Consider the following 18559-nt stretch of genomic DNA (forward strand, 5'->3'; position numbering starts at 1 on the left):
AAGTTGGCTCATAAACTCACCCCAATTTTGATTTAGAGATTGATTATGGATTATTTACGTCGACAACCAGTACCCTACTGCAAATAAAAACGGGAATACAGAAAACAAACAGCATTTGTAACAGGTGTTCAGCCCCCACTAGTAGACAACAACTAGGGCAAACATTTTAGAAAAAGGAATGTCACCTGAATATGTTTTCTTTTCTTCTGCCTTTGTACCAGTCAGTTTGCAAAGAGTTCAAGAGGAGCAGGAACTGTAGTCAGAAAGATTCTTTTCTGACATATGACCTAAGGAATCCATATTCCTTTAAATTATAAAACTCCCAGTTAACAAAACACACTATGGTATATTCAAAACTGAGCAGGATCCATAAAATTAATGCAAATTAATTTGAGGCTTTCTCATAAAACTATTGTAAATCCCTTAAGGCAGAGACTAGACAGCTCTATTCATTCTAACCCCTGGTATGGAAGCATCAGTCCTGGAGCAGGCGCCAGGAGGACCAAGAGTCAGTGCCCGCTTCTGAAATGCTCCCTTTAGAAGTATGCACACGACAGCTCAAACATGCAGAGATTAGTGTGGTTCCTGGCAAGGAGGACCTGCACATTCATGAAGTCTTCACATTTTGAAAAAGTTGAACTACCCCCTACCCCAAATAGGCAAGGGATATATAAAGGGAATCGACAGAAAAATAAATGCCAAGAGCCAATTATTACCTGTGAAAACAGAGTTTTTATGTTTTAAAATTGAAACAATGAGATACCATTTTCCACCTTCTCATTTGGCAGACATTTAAAATTCAATATTAAGAATAAGTAAATGGGCACTCACAATCTTCACAGCTTATTTAGAGAGCAATTTGGCAACATCTATCAAAATCTTAAATCAATCACAGCCCTTGCGCTTTGCTGTTGTTTACAAAGCAGGTCTCCAACTAACTCTCAAATGGTTCAGGAAAAAAATGTATACGCATATGTATGTCCGTGTATAAACACACACACGACTGGGGGTGAGACAGGAGAGGAGAGAGAAAGTAAATGAGGCAAAATGCAAACAACTGGTGAATGTGGATAAAAAGTATATGGATGTTTCTTGAACTAGTCTAGCAACTTCGCCATAAGTATGAAATCATATCAAAAAAATAAAAATCAAGTTTAAAAATTCCAAAGAAGTGAAGTAAAGATTTGTCTTAAAATATAAAATTCTCCAAGACACGCCGTCAAATGAAAAAGGCAAACACCAGAACAATTTATGCAGTATGATTCCATATCAAAGAGTATAAATACACAGAAAAGGTCTGAAATGACACTCGTCAAACTATTAATGCTCCCTCTTGGGAAGAAAATGGTATTCTGAGGGGAGGAGGTAATGGTAAACTTTCCTATTTCGCTCAATGTACTTCTAAATTAGCTGCGTAAAGATTCATAGTATTTATGTACTACTTGTGTTTAAGACAGGAGGTGTGTTATTTCTGCCACTGTAACATCAATAAAATATATTCATTTATGGGGGAAAAACTCTCAATGTCTACAGCTATGGTTCTCACCTAATGGATGCACCCAGACAGAGGCCCCTTGTGGGAATGTGAGTGTGCAGATAGATGGGAACAAGAGACACTGCCTCAGGAGGCCTGAGGCTATTACTAGCATTTTAAGGGCAGGGTCAGGGATGCTAAACCAGGGAAGTGTCCAGGTCCAAATGTCAAAGCGCCCCCTGCTGAGAAACACTGACACTGCATCACTGCTAGCAGGTATGTGTGACATATTCAGACAATAAATAGCCACAAAATCTTTTTAGAAGAATAAAGTACAGCTATTTGTGTAGATATGAAAATATATACAAAATGTATCATAAAATTAAAAAAAAACCTAAGCTGTAAAACCATACGACAAGTACGAGCCCAATGATATATTTAAAAGATGTGCATATTTACACAATTTCTGGAAGGAAAAAACTGTTAGCAGAGGTTATCTCTGGTGAATAGAAAGAGGAAGTGGGACTTGGGGGAGGCATTTCTTTTTTTCTCTGAGATCTTTTAATTATTTTATAATGTCTCACTATCATTTAAAATTTTAAATTATTTATTTAAAACAAATTACAAACACCTAAAGACAATTTTAAATCAAGGTATGCTAAGGCTAAACAATCTCAAGAGAGAACAGGAACTAAATATATATAAGAATCTAAAATATACTATAAACAGAACTTAGTGGTATATTTTTATTTATTTCCCATCTTGCTCTATAAAACAGCACACGTAGAATAAAACACAGTACAGGGTGGTAGTTGTTAAACTTTGGCGAGCATCAGAACCACGTGATGGCTTGTTAAACAGACTCTGGGCCCACCTGAGATTACAATTCAGGAAGTGTGAGTGTGGCCTGGGGATGTGCATTTTTTAGGTCCAGATGCTGCTGATGCTGTTGGTCTGGGCACTACACTTTGAGAACCACTGGTACAGGAAAAAAAAATATATAAAAAATGTGGAAACCAAAAGAGAAAACTAAACAATCACAAGGGCTCTGAAGTGGGCTCACTGGGTCAACACTGCTTCAAGTCCTAATCATCCTTGAGTATCCCATAAACCTTCGAAGTGCAACGAGGAAGGGAAGTCTCCCCAGAGAAGCACAGTACAGAGCTCAGCAGTCAGGCACGGGCTCTATAGAGCCCACACTGGCTCCTCCTGCTAGGTGGGATATATGACAGTCAAGAGCTGGCTGGGTTTATTCCCTAAACTGCTTAGGCCAGTTGAGCTTCTTATTACCATACTGAATATATTTTTACATAAAATAGGAAATATGATTACAAAAGGCAAGCTGATGCTTCAATGAAAACTATGTCTAGGGGCCGGCCCCGTGGTGTAGTGGTTAAGTGCACGCGCGCTGTTGCGGCGGCCTGGGGTTCGGATCTCTGGCATGCACCGACGCACCACTTGTCAAGCCATGCTGTGGCGGCGTCCCATATAAAGCAGAGGAAGATGGGCACGGATGAGTCAACCTGAGTCACCACTCAGGTTAAACAAGAAATTTAGTGAATATCTGCAGTAACCCTGAGGCACCGGGCTTCAATAGCATTTTCTCAAATGCCATACTTGTGGAATGATGACCCATTATATATTCAAATTCATGAAAGAACCAAGTAATGATAATCCAGTTTTTAAAAGCAATAGCTTCTTCTGCAGAATTAATTTGTTAGTCAATTAAAAGAGCAAGAAAACATTATCATTAACTTAATAAAGAAGGATAGAAGACAGCTGCATTGCCTACATTTCAAAATTTCTCATATTTCTGAGTGAAGCAGTATATTCATCTTTTAAACCTTTGTTTCATACTTAAAACAGTTAAAAACCAAATACACATATGGTTATTCTGTAAAAGTAATCTCGTGTGTGTTAAAATTCTCCAGCTACAGTTATCCTTTTGGTTAAGAGATATTTAAATATCTGTTGTGCTTGATGGCAAAAATATCCCTCACACACACATGATTACTGTTTTGAACAGGAGATGGTTCATTTCCCAATGACTCCACAAGTATCTGCTTCAATTAGTTTTAGAAAAACAAATCAGTATTCTTACGTAGCTCTAAAATTAATGTGGAAAGTAAAAACAAACAACTGCTGTATAAATGTCTGAGTATGGACCAAAAGCCCAGCACAGCTCCAGTCCTGCATCTCCTCATCTCAGGGGGATACCCTGAGTGTGAGGAAGAGCTTTCCTGGAATGGTTCCATGCTTCTGGGCCACGTACCATGTACTTGTCATTTCACTACATGTCTCCCTTCCCAGTTAGCGTGACCCAGAGACAGAGCTACAAAGGTCTCATCACAGCACTGTCTCCAGTGAGCACTCATTCTACTGGGCTCCCTCCCTATGCTAACACTTGCAGAGCACCATTCTGCATAGGCCCTGCTCTGCACAAAGGGAGATTTAGCCCTGGCAAAATAAAATCCCTTCTCGGAGCTTACACTCCAGGGGAGGGCACAACAAGAGCAACTTTCTACAAAGGGAAAGGTGAAGGGAAGCAAAGGCACTAGTCACCTGAGTGTCTGTCAGTGGCCAAGTTGTCTAAGACACCACTGGTTTTTGCCATCGCCTTTCTTTCAGAAAGGACAACCCAACAGGAGGCTTGTCCTAGATCATGGCCACAGGAGATGTCAGCCACCACTGTCCCAAAAACATTCCCGGGTGGCTTCGACTCTTCCTCTCAACTAAATGGAGAGTATATTCTCAACAGTATACAGGACTCGGGGCCAGGAGAGACAGGCGGCCACAAGGGCCTTAGAAATACACTGTTACTCCCACCCCAATCTACCTAACTCCACACGAGATAAAATAATTTTAAGATTTTATGCTTACACGTTCCCCGTGGTTTTAACCAAAGCCACCCTTATGGACATGTGTAAATTTCTGAAATAAGAAGAGTAACAAAAAAGGAAGTCACCAACCCCTTATTTAATAGAAGCCATTACCCTCCTTATATACAAAACTGAAGGATTTTGCCAAGGGCAGCCAACACTATATAACTGTGGTAAAAGCAGAATTTGGAAAATTAACGGTCAAAAGAGTTTTGAAAGAGCCAGCCCTGATGGCCTAGCAGTTCAAGTTCGGCATGCTCTGTTTCTGCAGCCTGGGTTCGGTTCCCGGGTGTAGAACCACATCACTCGTCTGTCAGTAGCCATGCTGTGGCGGCAGCTCACACAGAAGAACTAGAAGGACCTACAACTAGAATACACAACTATGTACTGGGGCTTTGGGGAGGGGGAAAAAAAAAGAGGAAGATAGGCAACAGATGTTAGCTTAGAGCGAATCTTTCCCAGCAAAAGACAAAAAACAAAAAACTTAGCTTTTTTTCTTTTTATTTTTTAAATTTTTTTGTGAGGGAGATCAGCCCTGAGCTAACATCCGTGCTAACCCTCCTCTTTTTGCTGAGGAAGACAGGCTCTGAGCTAACATCTATTGCCAATCCTCCTCCTTTTTTTCTTCACCAAAGCCCCAATAGATAGTTGTATGTCATAGTTGCACATCCTTCTAGTTGCTGCATGTGGGACGTGGCCTCAGCATGGCCAGAGAAGCAGTGCGTCGGTGCGCACCTGGGATCTGAACTCGGGCCGCCAGTAGCGGAGCGCACGCACTTAACCGCTAAGCCACCGGGCTGGCCCCAAAAAACCTAGCTTTTAAAAAAATGTTTTGAAAATCATGAGTTTCCCCCCATAAAAATGCATGTAGACACAATATTTGTGGACAAAGGGGAACCACAGATCTTCCGAAGCCTTTTGTGTGCCATTACCTCCCAAAAATACTGCCCCAGGACTGTGACCTTCTAGAGCAGAGGTTAGCAAACTTCTTCTGTAAAGAGCCAGACTGTCAATTTTTTCAGTTTTGCAGGCTATACAGTCTCTGTCACAATGATTCAATTCTGTCCTTGTAGCTGGAAAGCAGCCACAGACCATAAGTGAATGAACGAATGTGGCTGTGTTTCAATACAACTTTATTTATGGACACAGAAAAGTGAATTTCTTATATTTACATGTGTCATGAAATATTATTCCTCCTGATTTTTTCTAAATATCAGAAAATGTAAAAACCATTCTTAACTTGCAGACCATACAAAAACACGTGGTGGCTAGGTTTGGCCCATGGGCTTTAGTTTGCCTAACCCTGCCCCAGAGAGTCAGCAGGGGCCCAGTCCTTGTTTCTTGCTCTAGAGCCCAGCACAGTGCCTGGCCCTAAGTGATCAATAAAGAAGTAGATGTGTATTTGTCTAGTTGAGGCAGCAAGCAATGGTGAGAACACAGGAGTAGGAAGTGAGAAACGTGTTCTGATTCCATCTCTGCCTTCAGTTCAGTTCTGTTTGAACATCACAATCTCTCTAGACTCGACTTACCTATCTGTAAAATAGAGCGTACTATTAGATGATTTATAAAGTCTCTTCTACCTCTGAACCTCTATGATCCTTCATTTACGAGGTAAGAGAAAACTGTATCCACGAGCAGGTCAACAATACAAGAAGTCACCCAAGTTCCAGGTGAAGGTGAAACTTTTAGCATAGGGAAGAGGAGCAGCATCTGGGTAAAGCATGTATCTGAAAAACACTAGCAGGATGGCAACTTACTGTCCAAAGAGAAGCCCAGATTTCAGTCTGTATCCCTCTTCACTGCTACACAAGGACCTAAGCCAAACCTGTTAGATGCACCACAGCAAGATGCTAGAGCAGTGTCTCAGATGAACATTTCTCTTCAGAGGAAAATGGCTCCCCCAAACAAACCAACATCATCTTATTTTGTTTTACCTTATTCTGCTAAGCATGACTTGAGAGAGACACACACAGGTAAAGGGACAACTACTATACTGCAAAGCAGAGGGCAAGGAGAGTGTAAGAGACAAAGGACCCAGGAGCAGGTGGCCCTGAACTGGAAGGAGAATCAGAGGTCATGAGGTGAATGAGGAACAGGGAAACCACAGTGCTCCTGGCAGAGAGAGCAGCAGGGACAGTGATACAGAGAGATGGAGCTGGAGAGGTAGGCGAGGGCTGAGCAGACTCAGGAGCACACCTGCTAACTAAGGCAACCGTGGTACAATCAGACTGGCAATTGGGGTCCCCTCTCTTGTCCAAGAATTACAGAAAATGGATGGGAACTGTCAAAGGTAGGAAGGAGGGAGACCAATTAGGAAGCTATGCTAGGTAAGAAATTACCAGGTCCTAAAGTCAGGTAAAGCTGGTGGGGCTTACATCAAAGAAACATGTAATAGAATTCTAGAAAAACTGGTGGCTAGCTAGGCACGGAAAAGGGAAGGGAAGGAAGCTGTCTATGCTAATTCTCAAGTGCGCTGTCTTAGGAGATGGGGAGGCTGGGGTACAACCAACTAAGCTGCAGAATCCAGGACAGGCAAAAATCAAACAGAAAATACTACCCATGTTGAATGAACTCCTACTCTGAAAAAGGGACAATGGCATCTGAACAGCTGAGTATTACAGAGAAACAAACCCAAGTCCTAAAGGCTCTATTAGGTAAATGACACCCTCCATTGAAAGGCATTTTTGATAATTTAAATGGATCAGCAAAATAAGGATCATGACTTCTAATCAATACTGGTCACACTTAGAAAATTCAGATGGATTCTTAACATGAGTCTCAGTGTTTAAGAGGTGTATAAAAGTAGGTGGCTTCAGAAAGAAACTTGCTGTAAAAAACTACCAACCATAACCTATTTAGAGTGAGACACCATTTAAAGCAAGTCAACGTGGTGGTACAGTTTGTGGATGGCAAATTAAATAGAGATAGCTAGTGCTGATTCAAGAGATAAATGCCAAAGGCTTCAAGTGAAGACAGGAGAAGCTAGCAAAATCTCTCAAAGGTTCCAGTAGACCTGTCATTAGAAGCAGAATCTTCAGAACTCCCCAGACTTAGGAAAGCCTGCTTTCTGGAGTAGGACCAAGATGCAGGGAAGGAGCACCTACCCCAACCCCAAGATAATTACTAGGCATGCTGGGTAATAGCCATGGTAATCAACAGAGACACCACCCACCAAGCAGCTGACCTGGACACTCACCTTTTCCATTTACGGTTAATCCCGTGGCCATGGCCGCAGTCACGGGGCCAGACACCTGAGGCACTAGTGGGTGTATTCGGGGCCTGCTCCCCATTCTAGCTCGCTCTGCACCAGGGCCCAGTAAGGCTCCAACCGGCTTTTCGGCCGCCACTTCTGGCGCCACCGTGTCCTCATGACCCTGCTCGACGGGGTCCAGTTTCTCAGGGCTCTCATTCTGAAAGCCGTCCACTGTGGTCCTGCTCTTAATGGGGCTCTTAGGCACAAGTATCTTTATACCTGATTTTACTAGGTCCATATTCTTCCGGTTTGAGAGAGATGGAGCTGTGTTTTTCCTGAACTTCTGGCTGGCGGCAAATAACTGACTGTTTTTGGACTCGTGGTCTTTGCCAACTACTAGTGATTTAGGAGAGGTCTTAGAAAAGTTGCTGTTGGTGGATCTGGAAATCTGTTTCCTAGCATTGTTTGGAGAGGTCCTATTTGTTCTGGTTAACGTGCTTTCTTTCTGCTTTTCAGTGTGGCGTCTGTTAAAGTCATGAATATATTCCTCACAGTTCACAAGATGCTGCTCTGGTTCCCAAGTGTCATCCTCGCTGTCATAGCCTTTCCATCGAACCAAATACTCTGTCTTCCCTTTTTTGTTTTTCCTTTTGTCAACAATCCTTTCAACCTGTTTATAAAAGAAAAGAAAAAAGTATAAACATATTATCTGAAGAAAGTGCAGGTTTAATAACGAAACATCAAAAATAATAAAAACCACCATAGATAATGAAAATGATCTTCTCTTCCTCAAGCCCAATCGTCTGAAAATAGAAAAGTGACAGAACATTTGGGATTTTAGCAATTTCCTTGAAATTAAGTCAAACAAAAAGCTAATATTTCATGCTCAGAATATATAGATGTGCGTTACGTAGCTTACTTTTTTGTGACTCAATTTTTTAATTTTTACATTAGACCCTGACCACCTGAGCTGGTTTTCACAGTCATAACTGGAACAGTACTAGTCACCCACAGCCTTCTGCCTGGTCATCCTCAGGTTACCAACAGCAGGCACTTAAACAATAGCTTAGTTGTGGTAAATACAACAAGCTATGAAGGGCTAAGAGCCTTCTGAGTTGTGGAACTGGCTCACCGAAGAAACACGGTTGGTACTGCAAGTATCAGAAGCACTGGGTTAAAACTAAAAAGGTCAACAGAGAATGTAATGCTTCACTGGTAATAAAATGGTCTAGAATGGCCAGGTTATTTATCTTCAAATCTTGGTTTTAACTAATTTTCCGCTAACATCTTTAAAGGAAGATGCTGTTAATCTCTGAATTTGATAATCAATACATCCCATATCAAATTTATAAATTCACACAACCGTGCCATGAAACATATTGTTATTATTGTGACAAATTCTACTACCTTAACATCCTAAGTGTAAATGAGAGATCTTCTGTGACTCACATGAACAAAATATATTTGACATAACACCCCTACATTATTGGAGAAACACTTAGAATCTGTTGGCACCTCTCCAGTTAACCATCAGCTTGCTTCCTCAGGGCAGGATGCACCTCTGCACCTTGTAGGCAGAGGCCTACAGTCATATAGTAGCTCTTTAATTAAGTACGCAAAAGTCTAAGCCCAAGAATTATCAAGAACATCAATAAATTTCTGGCAAAGTTACAGACTAGATCAGATGACACAATGACGTATCTAGTTTTCCAACATTCCAAAAAACAGAGGCTAACTGAGGACAACTATAGACATTTTTGGAGAATGGGAGAATAACCCACCCCATCATCTCCCTTACTCTTAAAAAAATCCCCAAACTCTCCAATATATCTACCTGGAATATAGAGAACAAAAGCCCTTAACTAAAGAAAAGTCTAAAATTAAATACACATTATTGCTTCCATGCAAAAGGATTAAGGGTAAAGAGAGGCCTTGCTTCAGCAGAAGGCAGATTTCATGGAAACAGATGTGCGCAGAGTAGATAACTGACATGAGATCCCCACGTGCGTGTCCTCACAGCCCACAACAGAGCACGCAGAGCTTTTGACAGTGATTTCCCCCTGCTTCTTTGCTTGTAAAGAGTTATGTATAACGGCACATTTCAATTCAAGTAAGAGATGTATTTCTGGAAAATTACACGCAAATCAATTTTATGGCAGAAACAACTTAAAAATTTTAAATATAAGGGGTAAAGAGATTGTCTCTTAAGAGAAAATTATGTTTAATACTTATTTTCTTTTGAAATCAATTTCCATTCCAGAAGCACGAAGTATCCTAAACCAGAGCACCTCATTCTCCTTAAAGCTGAAGCAAGGGTCTGGTGAAGTAGGATGAGTTTCTTTCCCCTCCTCTCCTTGTATCACTGGTTTTTCCCCTCCAGGGCTGATGCCCCACAAGAGCCTTCACCTGCCACTACCCCACCAGTGCCTCTCAGGAAACCAAGAGGAGTTACAACAGGACCAGCTCGGCAGCTGCGGTGGTACGTGTGCTGTGTTTTATGTATACCCAGTGGCCAGACTCTGTTTTGACACTGAAAGAAGGCAGTAATAAGGGACACATTAGACCATGGGTTGGCAAACTTTATGTAAAGGGCCATATGGGCCATATGGTGTCCCAACCAATCAACTCTGCCACTGTAGCACAAAAGCAGCCACTAATAATGTGTAAATGAGGTGATATTAAAAACAAAACAACGCAACTCAAAAACTATGATACACAACTATGTACTGAGGCTTTGGGAAGAAAAAAGAAAAAGAGGAAGATTGGCAATAGATGCTAGCACAGGGCCAATCTTCCTCAAAAAAAAAGAAAAAGAAAAAGAAAAACAAAACAACTCTATGGATACCAAAATTAGAATTTTGTTATTTTATGGGTCATAAAATATACTTCTGATATTTTTCAACTATTTAATTGACCTGCAGGTCACAGTTTGCTAACCCCTGCATTAGACTACGAAGGAGCAAGAGGATTCAGGATGCAGACACAATGCCCTTCTAATTCTCGTGGGGGACATGGTTTGCAAGTCGACAAGACACATATGGCTGACGAGGAGACAACGAGCATGCCTTGGAAGTGGCAGGTCTACAAGACTCACACTGGCAGTAGACACGGGGTGGGAGGTTTAGGCCAACAACCACCACAGGTTTCTAATACCAAGTTCAGACTAAACTGGGGACACGAGGGTCCCTCTCCCCCCAATTCAAGGACAAATGTGCTTCCCCCTGTGAAAGCTTAAAAGTAAAGTCCTGTTCATTTCCTATTCTCAGTGGCTAAAACAATCTCCCACAAAAAGGCATCGCCAGGATTCGACAATATTTTACTAGAATATTAAGCCTAAGATTATTTCCAGAGCACTTTTGTGGTGATGAGGGAGGAAAAACTTGATCACAAGACAAACACATAAAAAAATCTTTCATCCATTTTTCAGTCCCTTCGCCTTGGGTTCTCCCTCTGTCTACCAACATAACTATTTCTGAAAACTAGTATCAATGAATTGTCTTTCTCAAAGTATATGCAGGTATTTGCTTATAGTTACAGAATTTCAATGCAAAGAATTTTATATAAAACAAACTCTTCATTGAAGTACAAAACTGCAGACAAGTTCTAAGATTTTAAAAAAACAAGACAAAATGAAGGTGGAAAGGCATGAAAATCTCATTCAGATTACCTAGACACTGTTTTGCAATGTCACCCACAATCACATGTGGAGTAAAATTCTGGAAAATCCAAATCATAATAACCATCTTTGACTACCAGTGGCATAACAAATCAACCAAAGTTCTTTTTGTTAGGATTTGCTTTTAAAACTCAATCTAAAAAATCACAATGTGAAACAAGTAAAACCAGGCTTTCCTTAACATTATAAAGTCCTCTAACAGTTTGCAGAGTGGTGAAATTAATCAAAAAGGATCATTCCAAACACCTAACCCGCTTCACCTACCTCAGAGCACACCCCGATATCTCTAGGCCCAGAAACATGCTGAATGTACTACAGGGTTGCAGAAGACAGAAAGAAAAGGATGGACAAAAGGTTCACTAACGCATGAACAAAAATCCAAAGAGAAACCCAAACTGGCTAAAGAGCTCAGTAAGAGAAGGAAGAAAAGAGTAACTCTGCTATTGGTGCAATTAAAATATCAAACAGCCTGAGCGAGGCATGCAAATATATCGGCTTGCAAGAAAAAGACCAAAGTTGAAAAATAATCACAGTCAGAAAAGTTTGGCCCATTGTATCATCATTAGTAACTGTGTCAACAGCCACACTGGTTGCTAATACTTGCTCTGATTCCTCCCAGAACAGTGGGAATAGGCTGTCAGTATAACTTTGAAACCACCAGCAATGCTGAAAGCTTTTCTCAGGTTTGGGTCTTGCACGAATGGCTGGATAATTTGGAACAGCAGATCATCACTACAGCAAAAAAGAATAAAAAACTCTTCTTATGTCAAAGAATTCTGGTGGGCCTTTGAAAGGTAACAGCTCTGTAGATGAGGAAGATACGTTTCCACCAGCCATTTGAAAATTGTGTTTACTATTAAGAACAGGAAAAAGTTGCCTTAACTACTAAGCACATTTATTAACTATTGTGGGAAATCAAAATTTGGCCACCCTGAAATATATCTCTTTACCTTGATTGTTTTCTCTGAAGGACGTTTGACCTCCCCCACTAACTGCCTAAAGAATTTGACATGGTGGCTCCTTCCTGGAACAGATGTTCTATCATGATGGCTATAAAGATAATGTAAAATAGATGTTACAATGGGAGGGGCACCAAGCCCCTTTTATCAAAAACTCTGTCTCTCCCTGACCACATTACCTATAGATGACCCCGAAAAGAATTGTTCTCCTGCCCTCTGAAGTCCCAGGCCACTACCCACCCCCAACACGCTCCTCGCCTTTAGCTGCAATACTTAAGCAAGCAGCTTAGACAGAGGGATGAGTTGCTCATTTCTGAGCTTCTCCCATGTATACATGTTATTAAACTTGGTATTATTTTTTCCTGCTAACCTGTCTTGTTGATTATTTGGCCAGCCATAAGAACCTTAAGGAAAAGGGCAGAGGGGGATTCTCCCTCTTCCCCCGACACTATCAAAAACAGAGGCAGAGAGTTCCACGGAAAGAAACATAGGAATAATATAACTATTTGATGACACTGAAAAGAAACCAAAAACCCATAGAACCTGAGGGGATTAGACCACTGAAACAAGGGAACCCAATGACTTCTGCACTCCCCAATCTGCTGCTGGTAGGACTCCAGCAGAAAGCACAGGCTCACAGGCTTCAGGTGTCAGAGGGCAGAGCTGGGAGCTGACAGAGCAGTTAGAAATCTAGGAAGGAGACCACAGACAGGAGGGCCTCCAAGAAGGGGAAGACCCCAAAACAACATATCAGTCTCTTCAAATCCTGGGCAGACTCTTGAACTACACCAGGCCAGTGGACAGCAACAGAACCAAGTGTTGCTTTTTCCAAGGCCAAATCCAGGTTCAATGACTCATTAGGAAGACTCACAGGACCCAGCACACAGTCTCACGGCTACAATTTATTACAGTGGAAGGCTATTAAGCCGTATAAGCAAAGGCAACAAGTGTGTGGGGTGAAGTCCAGTGGAAACCAAGCACAAACTTGCAAGCATCCTCTCCCAGCAGCCACACAGGACGTGCTTCAACCTCCAGCAACGAGCTGACACAACGCATGCAAAATACTGTCTACAAAGAAGCTCCTTAGAAACCCAGTGCCCAGGATTTTTACTGGGGGCTGGTCACATAGGCACCCTCTGCCCAGCATGTATCAAAACTCCAGATTCTTGGAAGGAAGGTGTTCTGAATAAACTATACCAATGAGCATCACAGTCAAACTTAAACCAAGATAAGGAAAACACAACCCAGCCAGAGGATGAGAAGAGAAGACATTACATACAGGGCCACAACAATGGAGGCCAGTAGAGAAGGGAAATACATCTTTGAAGCACTGAAGGAAACAACTGTCAACTCAGAATTCTATATCTAGAAAAAAACATGCTTCAGAAGCAAGGGTAGAGTTCTACTTCTGGGATGGCAGAAGTAGAAGTAGAAGTAGAAGATCTGAAGACACACTCCCCAACCAAGCAGGCAAAGTGGGTGAAAACTACTAAAAAAACAAACAAACCCCTAAAGTCTCTGAAATTGTCCTAAGGCCACAGAGCAAATAAAGAAAGATTTATTTAAGAAAGTCTACTAACACTCCATAAGAACAGAGAAAGTTTGTGACATCTGAGCCATGACCCACTTCCTTCCTCCCCACTCTCTAATACCAGCTCAACACAAGGTTGACATAAGGGAAGCCATACTGTAGAAAAGAAACCATATTATAACTTTGAATGACCTCTGACTAACTAACCCAGACACGCTCTGTGGATTTTATGGCCCCTCCCAGCTGCTATAAATTGATAACTTTGTTCCCTTGAGCTCCTTAGGAATGTGATGACTCCCAGGCAGAAAGTCTATGCTGGTAGCCATCATCAATGACAACTGAAAGATCAGGGTATAGGGCGTTGCTCTGGTCTCTGATACATATCCAGTAAAACACAAGACCGTCAGGAACTAAGAACAGATGGATGCCCCCACCCTGAGACTAGATATGTGCCTCTACCTGGAGATCAGATGGATGCCCCTACCCTCAGACTAGATGTCTGCCTCCACCCAGAGAACAGATGGATGCCCCACCCTGAGACTAGATGTCTGCCTCCACCCAGAGATCAGATGGATGCCCCCACCCAGAGACCAGATGCTGCCCCCACCTGGAGACCAGCCCCCTATATAAGTGGCCTGTAGTCTGTTCTGTAAGATAGTTCTTTCGGACATTAGTTGGTCATCTTCCCCCTTGCTAGCAAGCTGTAATAAAGTGCCCTTTCTCTGCCACCATCTTGCCTCTTGACAACTGGCTTTTGTCTTGCGGCGAGCAGATCGTGCCCTTTGGGCAGTTAACACCTCCAGTCCAGTGTGACAGGAGCTCACTTCGGGTGGGTGTAGCCAAGAATACAGGCTCTCTCTCCCCTCAGCTCTCAATCAAGACTTACCATATCTCACCAAGAGAGACAGGCCACCAGTGTTTCTCCTCTCCCACTCAAAGCAGAAGAGGCAAAATCCCTGATGAGTATGACCGAGAAGTCAGAGGCTCCTTTCCTCTACCCTACCCCTGCCCATAAGGAGGCTCTACCCCAGGGGTACGAGAGCAAAGGGGACTCTGACCACTCTTGCCCCAACTCACTCTTTTGTGTGTGTGTGTGAGGAAGATTAGTCCTGAGCTAACAACCGTTGCCAATCCTCCTCTTTTTTGCTGAGGAAGATTGGCTCTGGGCTAACATCCATGCCCATCTTCCTCCACTTTATATGGGATGATGCCACAGCATGGCTTGATAAGCGGTGTGTCGGTCCGCACCCGGGATCTGAACTTGCCAACCCTGGGTCACTGAAGAGGAGTGCACAAACTTAACCGCTATACCACTGGGCCGGCCCCCGCAACTCACTCTTAAGGGAGAGGTTCCACGTTGGGAGAGGCAAACGAAGAAGACCAGAGGCCACCACTCTACCCAGCACCCAGACTAGTGGTTCAGAGACTTTGCCTGGGGGAGAGGTAATCCATAAGTAAAGAGAGCTGTTCCCAACATAAATGACTTTGTGTGAGATAGTGTGTAGGGAAGTTTAAACTTAAAGGATGCTCTTGAAAATGATAATTAAAAGCACCACGCTAAACCATAGCTCACCTGGTACATCAAGAAGAACCAGGGAAAAAAACAGCTAAGAACAAATCTCAAAGACTGGCCTCAAAAACTCCCCCTGCCAAAATTTAACTGGATCAGACTGCCGAGCAATTTATGCACCATGCACTCTCAAAAACAATAGAGTAATCAAATAGTAATTAGTGGAGTCTAACGGGCTAGATGAAATACCAAATAAAGCCAGCAGGTTAGAGAGACCAGGGAAAGAGACAGTCCAAGAGCCCAGCTAAAACCACTGTCACCCCAGGGCAACTGTACATTCACCCGAAGCTGTGCCCTCTGAGGAGCCACATCAAAGGTTTCACACAGCCAAGGGAAAGACATTTTACTATAATAGTCTATCCAAGTGACAAAATAACCAACCAAGCAAATAACAACAAAAATAAGCCCTAGAGCGGGGAAGAGAAACCAGTATCCAGAGTTGCTGCCACGTATAACCTAAAAATATATACACTTAATAACAGAGCCAACAAAATACATGAAGCCAAAACTGACAAAAAAGTGAAGAGACATGAAAAGAACAGGAACAAGTGACCCATACATAGGGGTGGAGGAGAACAGGCAGCAGAAACCACTTATGAGAGGGAGAGCTACTGGGTGTAACTAACAAAGACTTCAAATAAGTCAAAGAACTAAAGGACACCATACTTAAAGAAGTAAAAGAAGGTATGAAGACAATATCACATTAAATAAAGACTATCATTAATGAGACAGAAATTGCAAAAATAACTAAATGGAAATTCCGGAGTTGAAATGTACAATGACTGAAAGGAAAAACTAGTTACAGGTGCTCCACAGTAGATTTAAAGTTGGCAGAAGAATGAATCAACTTGAAAAAAAGATGGATAGAGATTATGCAAAACAAAGAACAGAGAGAAAGTAGAATGAAAAAAACAAACAATCACAGAGAAATGTGGGACATGTTTAAGCACACCAATATATGTGTAATGGGAGTACGAGAAGGAGAGGAGAGAATGGAGCAGAAAAAATATTCGGGGAAAAAAAAGATGGCTGAAAATTTCCCAAATTTATTGAAAAACAATAATCTACACATCCAGGAAACAGAACAAACTCCAAGTAGGATAAATGCACATCATAGTCAAAATACTGAAACTCAACGCAAAGAGACAATATGGAAGCAGCAAAAGGAAAATAACTGCTTGTGTACAATCCAATTCCAATAAAATTAATGGCTAACTTCTCATCAGAAATAACAGAGGCAAAAGGTAGTGGGATGACATATTCCAGGTACTAAAAGAAAAAACACATCAATCAGGAATCTTATATCTAGCAAACCTATCTTTCAAAAATGAAAACAGAAAAGGCTACATACTGTGTGTCCAACTATATGACATTCTGGAAAAGGCAAAACTATGGAGACTGTGAAAAGATCAGTGTTTGTCAGGGTTAGGGTGAAAGGAGGGATGAATAGGCAGAGCTCAAAGGATTTTTAGGGCAGTGAAGCTATTCTGTATGATACTATAATAGTGGATATATGTCATTATAGATTTGTCAAAACCCATAGAATGTACAACACCAACCCCACTAGGGTTAGAGTGAACCCTAACATTAGCTATGGATTTGGGGTGATAATGACTTGTCAATGTAGGTTCATCAACTGTAACAGATGTACCACTCTGGTGGGAAATGCTGACAGTGAAGGAGGTTGCCCATGTGTGGGGGCAAGCAGTATATGGAAACTCTCTGTACTTTCTGCTCAATTCTACTATGAATCTTAAAGCTGTTCTAAAAAAAATAAGTCTACAAACCACCTCCTCTCCCTAAAATGAAAACGAAATAAAAACATTCCCAGATGAACAAAGACAGAATTTGTTTCTAGCAGACCTGCTTTACAAGAAATATTTAAGGAAGTTCTTCAGGCTGGAGGCAAATAAACCAGAATTCACACAAAAACCAAAGAGGACTGGTAAAGGTAATTATGTAATTCTAAAAGTTTAAAATCCATATTTTTCTGCATTTTTCTTATTTAAAAAGCAATTGTATAAAACAATATGTATATAATTGTATTGCTGGATCTATAACATATAGAAATGTAATTATAACAGTTGTAAGCATACATATACTCAATAACAGAGCCAACAAAATACATGAAGCTGAAACTGACAAAAGTAAAGGGAAAAATGACAATTCGACAATAATAGTTGGAGACTTAAATGTCCACATTTAGTAATGGATAGAGCAAATAGAAGATCAGTAAAGAAACAGAAGACCTGAACAAAACCACAGAAGAACTAGACCCAACAGACATCTATGGAACACTCTACCCAACAACAGCAGAATACGCATTCTTCTCAAGCACACACGGAATATTCCCCAGCATGGACCACATGCTAGCTCATAAGACAAGCCTCAACAAATTTAGAAGGGTTGAAATCATAAAAAGTATTATCTCTAATGAAACTGAAAATTAATAACATAAAAATCTGAGAAATTCACAAATATGTGGAAATTAAACAACCCATGCTAAATAATCAATGGGCCAAAGAAGAAATCATAAGGGAAATCAGAAAATACGTCAAGATAAATTTAAAAAGCACACAACATACCAAAACTTATGGGAAGTAGCAAAGCAGTGATGAGAGGGAAATTTGTAGCTATAAATGCCTCTAGCGAAAAAGAAGAAAGATTTCAAATCAATAACCTAACCATCCACCAACTAAGACACTGGACAAAAAGCAAACTAAACCCAAAGCAAGCAGAAGGAAGGAAACAATAAGAATTAGAATGGTATTTTACGAAATATAGAATAGAAAAGTGATATAAAAAAAAATCAGCAAAACCAGGTTTCTTCAGAAAGATCAACAAAATTGAGAAAACTTTAGTTATACTAATCAAGAAAAAGAGAACACTCAAATTACTAAAATCAGGAATGAAAAAGCAAACATTACCACCAACAGTACAGAAATTAAAAAAAGAATTATAATGCCATGAACAACTGTACCCCAATAATTTAGATAACTTAGATGAAATGAAAAAATTCCAAGAAAGACACAAACCACTGAAACTGACTCAAGAAAATCTGAAAAGATCTATAACAAATAAAAAGATTGAATTCATAATCAAAAAACTACCCACAAAGAAAAGCACAAGACCAATGGCTTCATTGGTGAATTTTACCAGATTTTTAAAGAAAAATTAATACCAATTCTTCATAAACTCTTCCAATAATTAGAAGAGAGAACACTTCACAACTCATTTTATGAAGCCATTATTACCTTGATACCAAAACTAAGACATA

The 18559-nt window shown here is 41.0% G+C and overlaps 1 protein-coding gene across 4 annotated transcripts in view; it reads right to left on the reverse strand.

The window, feature by feature from the left end:
- Positions 1-18559, reverse strand: part of CDYL (chromodomain Y like) — a 183690-nt gene that overhangs the window by 67680 nt on the left and 97451 nt on the right. For all 4 annotated transcript variants that reach the window (XM_058555346.1, XM_058555345.1, XM_058555343.1 and 1 more), the window contains exon 2: positions 7550-8216. In XM_058555346.1, the coding sequence (XP_058411329.1) occupies positions 7550-8216 (667 nt within the window). The remainder of the gene's footprint in view (positions 1-7549; positions 8217-18559) is intronic.

Source organism: Diceros bicornis, chromosome 14, assembly GCF_020826845.1.
Source record: "Diceros bicornis minor isolate mBicDic1 chromosome 14, mDicBic1.mat.cur, whole genome shotgun sequence".
NCBI lineage: Eukaryota > Metazoa > Chordata > Mammalia > Perissodactyla > Rhinocerotidae > Diceros > Diceros bicornis.